The sequence below is a fragment of the Malaya genurostris genome, chromosome 2 (genome assembly GCF_030247185.1).
Source record: "Malaya genurostris strain Urasoe2022 chromosome 2, Malgen_1.1, whole genome shotgun sequence".
Lineage (NCBI taxonomy): Eukaryota > Metazoa > Arthropoda > Insecta > Diptera > Culicidae > Malaya > Malaya genurostris.
In genome coordinates, this window is record NC_080571.1 from 91,043,739 (window position 1) to 91,055,616 (window position 11,878).

At 36.9% G+C, this 11,878-nt stretch overlaps 1 protein-coding gene across 1 annotated transcript; it reads right to left on the reverse strand.

Annotated features, from left to right (window-relative positions):
* On the reverse strand, positions 1–10,768 carry LOC131432581 (endocuticle structural glycoprotein ABD-5-like). The gene is made up of 2 exons (XM_058598927.1): positions 10,446–10,768; positions 1–409 (listed from the first exon to the last, which is right to left on the reverse strand). The coding sequence occupies exons 1-2, from the start codon at positions 10,616–10,618 to the stop codon at positions 169–171; spliced, it is 414 nt and encodes a 137-aa protein (XP_058454910.1). The 5' UTR covers positions 10,619–10,768; the 3' UTR covers positions 1–168.
* Between the last annotated feature and the right edge of the window lie 1,110 nt (positions 10,769–11,878).

Below are 11,878 nucleotides of genomic sequence, written 5' to 3' on the forward strand. Positions count from 1 at the left end.
TAGTTTTACAGTTTATTTTTTAATCATCATCTTCATTATTTTCTTCTTACATCACAATTTTCTACGAGGAATTTATCATTGCTTCTCTTCGAATCTGACGCACAGTATTCCTAACACTATCGATCGATATATCGCGAATCGCATTTTTACTTAAATCACACGCACATCCTACGCACCGTCGATTGGGGCATCCTGTCCCGGCTGAATTCCTCCCGTCGGACCGGTTCCCACCTTAGGATGGTAACCGTTTTCGTCGGCTGTGTAGTTTACCCAGTAAGTTTTTCCGTCGGGTGCAACGAATGAATACGATCCTTGTACGAACAGTGCCTTTACGTCCTGGCCTTCGGCATTCTTGATATCCCGGTACGTTCCGACTTCGGATCGAATCTGGCCGTCGCTCAATTCGTACCTGCAAAAGATGCGGAGATTGGGTTATTGTTAAAAAGAATCTGGTTGATTAGGATTGAAAGTTCAATATTTTTGCACTTCTGAATATATGAATTTTTTAACATATACCAGAGTTGCTTAGTTGGTAGAGCATTTTCACAGTAAGGAAGATGTTGTAGAATCGAGTCCTACTTTTAAACTTTCTAACTAGATGAAGATTTATTACGTAGAGAAATTTTACTAAATGACGAAATCTCTCGAATCATTTCGCAAAAATAATAATTATGATGTATTGAAATAGTGTGGTCTCTTCAGGACAAAATGTGATTTTTTTAGTAACTCGAACAATTGGCCTGATCTGAAAGGATTATTAATGCCGGTGGGATCGTATCACTGACTATGAAATTGTTGCGTACGCAGGTTTTGAAGTTAGCGAAACAAAGTACAACAATGTAACTCATTTCCCACACAGAATTAGTTCAATGACCCCTCAGACACCGGGACTCCTTCTCAGTCCAATCCAACCTTGTATTGAAAAAGTAAGAACAGAATTAAACATTACTCATACAAAAGCTATACCTGAAGCAATCCAGTGGTTAACCTTGTGGCGAAACGTTAATTTCAATAACTTATTGCAGTACCCAAAAAAAATTTTTGGAGGGTATTTCAGAATATATTGATCAATTTCCATATGTATGGAAATATGTATATGATTCCGTGAAAAATTTTTGGTTATGAAGTCTTTTGCTGAAAAATAATGCCTTAATTATTTAAAGAGAAGAGTGTTCATAATATAATATTTTTTTCAGGGGGTTTGAACCCCCGTGCCTGACTAATTGTAAACACTCATAATCAAGGCCGGGGGATAAGATTTCACCCTGGTATGGAGTGAAAAAGTGTGGGATGAGAGTTTTAGAGAGAGGATCCTTCCTCTGGGGTAAATGTTTAAGGGAAGTAATAAAACATCGCATTCCCAGGTATGGAATTCCACACTTAGTCATTTTCCAGGCGTGGAGTTTAGTATATCCTCAATAGAGCTCATAATGAAAACAGGATTGAGGCCAAATTATCTAGTTCATAAAATTAGATATGGCAATAACAATCCCAGATATAATACACGAAGACCTGATGAACTTTGATTATCCTGATATTTGAAAGGATCGATATTTTACAAAGGACTTCAAATTTAGAATAATTTCCTACAAGATATAAATCACTGAATCTGATTTTCCCTAGTTTAACATAGAGTAATAGAAATTGTGAAGTAATATTATTGACCGAATTGCATGCCACGATGAAGAATATAAAACAAGACAAATAGATATCTCGAATATATTGTTTACAACAAATTGCCAATTGTTTTCCTGCAACTTATCCTAGGACACCATTTTCGTACAAGTAATGATTTTTGAGTTTCAAAGATTTGAACAAAAAAACGCAAGCTAAAGGCGATCTGCTATTTTAAAAAGTCAGTCTAGAATTAAATTGATATTTTCAATCGTGTAAAATAAGTGGTTTTCTATGCAGAAGACGTAAGCCAAGTTTTATCTATTTGCACCGAGAATTCGCGTCCGAATAACATGAACAGTGTTAGGAAAATCATGATCAGAAAAAGCTCATTTCATTATCAGTTGAAGACATTTTCTAAAGAAAAATCAGTGACTGAAAAAATCACTTCCGACATTTTCATCCATGTAACAAGCATGATTAAAACTCTGAACCTCGAAGTTCACAAATGATTTTATGTGTAAGCGAAACTTGATGACGAATTTTCAACCACCGAAATATCGCTAAAGTGATAATCGAAAGGGAGAAGAGTTTCCGATAATATTTCGATGCTGAATTTCCACTACGCTTCAGTTCGACACCGAAGTGATTTATGCAAGATTTATTCTTTTTTATCAATAAAAAAATCTATACTGAATAAATTCGCAACTGAGAAATGAAGACAGTGATATTTTCGATGCATGCAGGGTGGTCAATATAAGTAACAATATTTTTTCCACATTCCAGAAATTGATTATAGCGACGAAAGGCTTTTTTTTAATAGAGGTTTTAACCTTAAGGTCATTCGCCTCTTCGGATCAGAAAAACTTTCTGACCCTATGTACGGGGTTGGAAATCGAACCCAGGCGGGCTGCGTGAAAGGCATGGACTTACCCATCGCACTATACCCATCCCCAAGGACGACGAAAGGCAGTTTTAATTCCTCCAGCTGGCTGATTACACTGAACTATTTAGATTAAACCCAACAAAGCGATATTGAGCATGAATTTGATTTAATCAAGTTACAGGAGCGCAGCGTATTGCATGTCTCGAACACACAGCAGGCGTAGCGTTTGAATTGGCATAGCGATAGCGCTCTTGTTACTTTTGCATATGATATTCAAGCTAATATTTTTAAATCAGCTGCATTACTTGCTTAGTTATTGTTTTTTTAATATTTTTATTGTCATTATAACTGTTATTAAACACAGCTGCTTTTATTAATAATATTACTCCACCACGATGGTATTGCTGAACAAATTTCCAAAATATCACCCCCTACTGACCCACTGACCAGAGCATCAAATTGTAAGAGCTAAAAATTTCCCTTTTTCCCTTTCAACCACCGCACTGAACATTTTCAAAAAGGTTCAGTTTATGTTCATCGGCGAATTTATTCATCTTCTTTTCGAGAGTCAAATCAAAAACTTTCAATGTGCGAACTTTTTTCTTTCTTCGAGGAAAATAATCGCTTGTGAACTTTTCACAACTAATTTTTTGGCATGTGAGAACAGTTTCAGTGAGAATCGCGTTTGCGAAAAGTGAGTTTTCTGATTGATGATTTCTTTTTCCTTACGTAAAAGCATATAGAACCATTTGAGTATGTCCTCAGACTATGAAAACTCGTATGAGATGTTCCGTGATTCAAGAACTACTCATAGCACTCATAGTACGAAAGCGGGTCATATCGCCGAAAGTCGTTTCGCCGAATAGGTCATTTCGCCAAAAGTCGTTTCGCCGAAAGGGTCATTTTGCCGATAGGGTCATTTTGCTGAAAGTGTCATATCTCCTGCATGTACACGGAAAAGCCAGCGATCCCCAAACAACTAAAATATTAGTTGTTTTTCTGATTTTGATTGGTTAAAATTTGGTACAACTAATCGACTGTTGTTTTAACTAATCTGTCATTTTTTATTTATCGTGCTTGCAGCTTAGCAACGACACCCAACTAGTAATGAAACGTTTCAGTTGAGCAATGCCAAACACCCTGAGCGAACAATGAAACGTTTCAATGAGATGTCACTCGTGCAATTGAGCAAAGACACAATCCCAGCAAAGTTACTTGTATGCATGAAAGCAATAAAATGTCTCTGTTGTTTAAACCAATTATTCAGTTATTTGAACTTGAAACGCCAATTGCAATAAATATTTTTTACTGTTGGCCTCTTCGGGGGCAACTAATCGTTCACTGCTTGAACAACGAAATTTTACCTATCTTTATCACTAAACTCACAAAGGATATGGAAATGAACCAAAAGATTACAATTCTCAAAAGGGAACTCACCATAAAAATGGTCACAGGGAATTAGGAAATTTTTCCTTCACTTGCAGAATGGTTCGCTGGTAAACCTAATGCTACAGATACACTTTCAAGAAAATAGAAATAGTACCACTTCACTTTAGCAGCAAATTTTTAAGCGTTAAGCGGTTTTAATAACATTGACATGAACCGTCCTAGAATACATTACTCTCAGATGAAATTAAAACATTTATACTGTAGGAATATCTATTTAACACATGGAAAACTTGTTTTACAATTAACTGTTATATTCTTCTGCATACTTTCACTTACATAAAACGACCACTACGTAACTAACATAAATGACGTTAATTTACCATTGAAAATTTTCAATATGAAACGCTTCTGGTGAAATGAAGAGGTTTTTTGTTCTGCGTTTTGCTGTCTTCGTTCTCCGCCAAGTGACAGCATTTGAATACAACAATTTCGGTTACCTGAATGGTTATGTCAAAATCAACAAATATGTTAGTTAAATCAACAACCAAACAACCAGGGCGTGAAACAAAAATTGCAATATTGTAATTTTGTGATCTGCGGGTTCTCCGTGTAATGTCTCCTGTGTAACTGATGTGGCGCAGCCACATAGCCGAAGCCAAGATGACTCGGAGGCACAAAGCCGCCGAGCCGACGCCAGCTGGGTCGGTCGCCGACCCGTCTTCGGAAGCGGCGGCATCTTGCATACAAACTCTTGCACATGAACCAAAGCGATGTGGCGTAGCCGCATTTGATATTTTTTCATTTTCAATTAATAAACGGAAAATATCACCTACATTTGCCTGGTAGATACACCTATGCAATTGCTTTGATGCTTAGTAGCTAATAGCTAACAAGTTTTCTGGGGAACTACTTTCTGAGGTTCATGAATCAATCTTTATTCAAGAGTACAACAATCAATCATTATTCAAGAAGTACAATGGTAGGTCAACAGAACGGGCGTTAACGCTATCATCTTTCGTTTGTCTTTAATTTAAATCAATTCTAATTACGATTTCAAGACGATTTCAGGATTCGGCGAAATGACCCTGATCTCATAGTACTAGTATTATACTCAGGGACTACACTGTGCCTCAGCAAGAACTGCAACAGCTTATGTCTAGTTTTGTTTGCTGTTCATAGATTCAAAACTACATACTGCCTAATTGTATTTTTTGACGAGTTCCAGGCAAGTTCTTAATCGTCCAAGAACTTCAGTGAAAACAGGTCTTAAAATCTACGTGAGCCGTCAGCAGCTTATGCATAATCCCACTTTTGTCAACGGTCACGCTGGTAGATCATAGGGTTTTTACTCCAGGTAATTTTTGGTTGAACCAGCACTTACTTGATTGAATGTCACGATTACGAACCGTAAACAAGAACTCATTAATATCATCGGTTACGTTGGAAGATTTTAATGCCTATATTTCTAGTAGAATTTGGATGTGAAAGAACTTCCACAAATCTTATTACAGTATGTCAATTTGCTGTATATAAAGCTTGCTTCATTTAGAATTGGAACAAACTTTTGCTTATATTGTGCCGCTCCTGGTGGACGGATTTGTAAGCTCTTGGCGCCCACGTGTTTCTTAAAAGTATGAAGAAAACGCTACATTTGTATAAAAAAAGAACTTGAATTCAATAATAAATAACTGATATACATGCAATTGTTTTTGTTCCAATTCTATCTGAAGCAAGCTTTAGTACCATAGCTTAAAATTGTCACTCATTCTCAATGACAGTATCCAATCCTACAGCCATATATGTTTTTTACCATCTGAATCGTAAATGATTGCCTCCAAAACAAACTAAGAGAGACGAAGCATTTTCACTAGCAACAGAGTATCAATGCCAACGAAAGGTAGTATCAATGCCAACGTCACTCGTTCCCCCAAGACAAGACGAGACCAATATAACGTCTGCAGGGAGAACCTGTCGAATTTCAAATCTCATTTGTTCATCGATGTAATGAAAATCTGTGACGTTTGGCTATATGGAGTGTCTAAAATATGATAAATCGAAGTAGTTACACTCCAGAAATTCTTTAGACACCAAAACTACTATAGATACGAACACCAACAGATAAAAATCATTATGGATCGTTTTCTGCCATTATCGATTCTCAAAGCTTCGTTTGAATATCGATACGGACAGTATGCGATTTACACTGGAAACCGAAAATGATTGAAAAGGTAAATAAAAGAAAGAACACAATTAGTAAGATATTGTTCCGCTTAGGTCGCTGAAAAAGGATAGCCCGTTCTCATAATTTGCAAGCGAAGCTGAGAGTGACATTTATTTCTCCTCATTTTCAACTATTCTGAGTCAATGAAAATTACTTTTATTAGCTCTGTATAGTACTACGATTACATACCACTTAATTTAATTTTTTCGGAAGAATTCTTGGATGCCCATGATCTTCTTTGACTACAGAAATGGTAATTTCAATGAAATGAATAGATTTCTGATGGAACTGGATTGGAACTATTTACTATCCAATCGTGACTGTAACTCTGCCGTTGATCTTTGGACACATATAATAACCGTCGCTATTAATCAATTTATACCCAAAAAGCAACGAAAAAAACCGCTCTGTCCACCGTGGTCAAACCGAACTTTGAAGCATTTTAAACGAGCCAAACGATGCGCTTTGAGTAAATTCGCCAAAAAGCCTACTCTTCATTCTAGATTTTATTATCTGTTCCACAACCATCGTTATAAACGATTGAATAAATCGCTCCACTATGCCTTTCAATGTCGCATTCAGAAGAACCTTAAATCCCACCCTAAAAGGATTTGGAATCACGTTAATGAACAAAGAAAGGAATCAGGGTTACCTAATCATATGTCAGTCGGCACTCTGCAAGCATCGACCCCGCGTGATATCTGTGATCTCTTTGGCAAACACTTCAGCAGCGTTTTCTGTGAAGAAAATCTGGCTAGTAATAACATCTTCGAAGCTGCCAATAATGTTCCTTTACGCCCCCCCGTTGGTCCCCATCCCATTATTACCATAGACATGGTGAAAGCTTCCTTAACTAAAATGAAAATATCATCAAGCGCAGGACCTGATGGAATACCCTCCATTATTCTTAAGAATTGCTCGGAAAGTCTACAGGTTCCTTTGATAATATTATTCAATATTTCCTTGCGCACAGGATGGAATTCATGGGAGAAATCGTTCATCTTTCCTGTATTTAAAAAAGGTGATAAAAGCAATGTATCAAATTACCGCGGAATTGCTGCATTATGTGCTGTATCTAAGCTTTTTGAAATAATCGTTTTGGACTTCATTACCCACAACTGCTCTAGCTACATATCTTCAACTCAACACGGTTTTATGCCAAAACGATCCACATCTACAAACCTGGTATGTTATACATCAGTAATTCAGTCGCTACAGGCGCGACAGCAGGTTGACGCCATATATACAGGCTTCTCCGCTGCTTTTGATAAAATAAATCACCAAATAGCTATTGCTAAACTTGACAGACTTGGATTCAATGGATCATTTTTGAATTAATTGCATTCGTACCTGATTGGTCGTAGTATGATAACTAAAATCGGAGACTGTACAACTGCACCTTTTCGAGCTAACTCGGGTGTACCTCAAGGCTGTCATCTTGGACCCTTTTTATTCTTACTTTATCTGAACGATTTGAACCATTCGATGCAATACTTGAAATTATCTTTCGCCGACGATTTTAAATTGTTCTATCTTATTAAAGATCACGAAGATGCCAGATTCCTAAAAAAACAGTAGGATATTTTCTCCAACTGGTGCGACCTCAATAGAATGGTATTAAACCCATCTAAATGTTCCGTGATCTCTTTTACTCGCAAACGCACAACCGTAGTATTTAACTATACTATTTCCGGAACTATCCTCAAGCGAGAATCGACTGTAAAGGACCTGGGAGTCCTTTTGGATTCTAAACTTAGTTTCATACATCACGTCGAGTATATTATCTCTAAGGCTTCCAAGACACTTGGTTTTATTCTTCGAGTCACAAAGAACTTTAAAAGCATATATTGCTTAAAAGCACTATATTGCGCACTGGTTCGTTCTATTCTAGAATACGCTTCTGTCGTCTGGGCCCCCTATTATCAACTAGACATCAATCGCATCGAAGCTATTCAGCGTAAATTTCTTCGTTTTGCTCTTCGTAGTCTTCCTTGGAGAGATCCCAACAACCTCCCAAGCTATCAGGAACGCTGTAAACTGATCGATCTACACCTGTTATCTGTTCACCGAGATCTCTCCAAGGCAATATTCGTGGCAGATCAGTTGCAATCTCAAATTGATTGCCCCGAATTGTTAGGCAAACTAAACTTAAATATTCATTCTCGAAATCTTCGATCTCATCAAATACTGAGAATTCAAACCGCTCGCACTAATTATGGCTATAATGAACCTTTCTCCAGTATGTGTCGTCTATTCAATCGATGTTCTCATGTATTTGATTTTACCCTGTCTCGCAATACCATAAAATAATTTTTTTTAACACAATCTCAAACAGTCCTTCCAACTCCAATACTTAAATTCTATATTTAGCTTTAGGGTTAATTTAGTATCTAATCCACAAGTTTAGTTTAGTGCTCCCTTAGTAAGTCTGCTTTCATTCTCTATCGATTATGCAACCAAGAATAATATTCACCATTAGGTTTGTTTCTAACATCCGCTAACCTAACCCCAATAAAAAGTATCAATACATTGTCAAACGAAATAAGCTTATCTCGAAGTTTTTCTTACGTTCACTGTATTGCAAATATTGTACCACTTGATATCATTTTATTTTCAGTGCAAAATGAACCCAAATAACTTTCTCTTCATCAAACTTCAAAGTTGGTCGCAGTTTTAGTTGAATTTAACTACTGAATTAAAAGTAGCTACTCGAATGTCAAATTACGAGTGAGAATTAAAAAAAAAACTTTAGGAACTAATTTTATGTAAAAATAGCGATTCATTTCCGAGATATGATTGCTAGAAGTGGGACATGCAGAGGTAAGTGTCGAGCATTGTAGAGCCTCAGGATTTGATTCTGGAACAATCAATGTCATGTATTTTTTATTTGTTTTTGAGTCCTCCATGGAGTGAAGTTTCTATTTTTACAGTTCAGTTATTTGTAAAATTCCTCTCAATCTTTTACCTCAGCTTAGGTGCTAAAACATTACAGTTGAACTGCAAATAGCACTTCAAACTCGTCCAACACGAACTATACAGGAAACGATATGCTTTCTCGATACCCAGAAGCAACACGAGAAGTTTGATAGAGCTAAACCTTGTCATTTTTTCCATACAACCTTTTTTTCAACCTAATGACTAGTGCTGCGATCCTACTGGCACTAAGTTCACTTCCTAATTAGGGTTCAAACATTGTTCTGTTTTCCAAAGTCTCGTAATTAGTAAGAAATCATAGTCAGATAACACCAAGAATGTTTCTTATAGAAAATCAAGATAGCAATACATTAGTGCATAAATAATTACGACAATATATCAAACTGGCACTTATGAATATTTCATTTTTGAGCATTGAAACATTATCGTGAGACTTTTACAAATGTGAAGGCTCGAGTATTCTATTCTCACTTGTTATTACATATTACACTTCATTAATCTATAAAAAAAAATCACCTTAAATAAATTAGGCATATTTGGAATTCGTCGAGTAATTCTTCGTTTGTTTCGATGACTTTGTGGTCATTCGTCTCTCGGGCCTGAACTGTTTGACCCTATGTGCGGGATCGGGAATCTAAACTAGGTAGAATGCGTGAAAGGTAAAGATTTACTCGTCATGCTAGACTCGTCCCCAGAATTCGAATAATAATAAACCAGATTTCGATCTTTGATTACTCCAGCATTCCAGTTGCGTTTTAAATTCTTTGCTCCGTATTAGACTGTTGCCAAAAAAAATTGCACTTTTGAGACAGAATCACGTTCATTGTAATTCTGTAAAAAAAAACACTGCCAAGTACAATACTAAACAAATCTACAGAGTAAAACTATTCAAATTTATTAAATCGGCCGACAAACTATGTTTTTCACAAATAAGCGGAAAGCCTAATATCAGTAATCTTTCAAACCCTTCCTGACCATTATGAAAACAGTAAAACTGATTTAACACAACATTTAATTAGTGAATCTGCAGCTCCTAGCATGGTAAAAATACTTCAGTTCTCCCAGTCACCTTTAAAATTTCAGGTATCATCGAATTTTGAATTATTGGACGAAACAGCTCTATAAATTTACATTCATACCATGTCAATGAAGAAACTCTGAAGTAGATAAGTGATGTAATCTATGCACTATTTATTATTTCTTCGTTCAGAAATTTTGTAAAGCTCACTGTTTTCATAGTGGATAAAAAAATAAAATTCATAGCGTTATGCTTGAATGTCCTAAACACTTTCGTTGATTTCAATTCACTCGGTTTTGTGTTCAAATATCAAAAAGTGCAAGAAACGAGCTAATGTCGGAAATCTTCGCCAAAAATTTCACATCTCACTGAGAGCCACTTACGTGAACTTGTATCCATCGAGTCCATTATTTTCGCTGTAAGAACGCACAATTTGCACATCCTGAGCTGCCGATCGCGGAGCTGCATCCGGTGCCTGGGGAGCAGGGGCCGAGAACACAGTTTTCCCCACCAACAAAACGGAAACTACGGTCACGAGCACAAATAACTTATTCATGCTTACTTTTGTTGATTATCTACGTATCAAGGAATCGAAACAAAACCAGCTCCTTAAATTATCACCAAAATAAATAATCCTTTCCACTCGAACTCTGGCAAAGGACCTATGACCCGATGTAACAATCTCAACTGCGCGAATGATGTCTCCTCGCTTTCGGGATAATGCTTTTATACCAACGACTAAAACGTAAACAATAAACATCGCGAGCCCCAAACAGCTCGGCAGAGTACCAAAACCAACCGCTGCAAGATTTTTGCCGCTTCTCCCGGAGAAAAGAGACACATCTTGCGGTGTTTTTGACTGCTGTAAATCGTACAACTTAACCGCCCCGGTAAGCGACGAACCACCAAAGAAGAGCGAACCAATTGAGCTGAGCGCACATCGGAATCAAGCCGGTCCACTGTTGGAGCTCACAAACGAAGGCACCCCCCTCGGACTGTGGATGCTGCGCGAAACCAGAGAGCTGCCGAATGACCATAGCCAAGGCAGCGCCTACCGTGAGTTTAATGAGACACAACTCTGTCATGATAAATAAACCGAGTGTCATTTGTCAATTTTTGGCACTGTTGATGAGTTTTGAATTTTTCGACATTTTTGAAAATAAAGTAAAAAAATCTAGGACCTGCCATTTTTTATTGACAGCTTCCTGTTAAACAACTTTGGTTGCTTTGAATTACCTAATGCTATACAATTGACTACTGTTGCGAAATTTGCTAATTTTCTTCCATTGAATTTTTTTTTTCGACAAGGTTTCACTCTCCTTCCACCTTCCGCATCGTGGAATGCGGAATGTAGAATTATTTGATCTGTTTCGAAAAGGTCACAAAAGGTCTCATCATTGCGGTAACTGCAACTAGAGTAGATCTCCAAAACGAGCTATTGAACAGCTATGCATTCAATAGTAAGGTCGCTCTTCTTTGGCGTTTGTCGAAAAGGGCTTCCGGTTCGTATGAATGTCGGTATACCGCCTTCCATATGGATCATTTGTAATATGATGCCTACAAATTGGAAACTCGGCGATAAAATATGAATAATATGAACAAATCATTCTGCTTGATTGTTTGTGTTTTGATTAACTAATCAAACGTCTTTTGAAGAAGAGAGTTTATTTATTATACAGTCTTGGTTAAAGAATATGTAAGATCAACTAACAAACAGAAACTGAAGAGAAACAGCAGCCGAATTGCGGAAATTTATCACAATTTTCTTCAAGAGACGAAAATCTTAAAATGTCTTTCTTTTTTTTCATAAAACTGT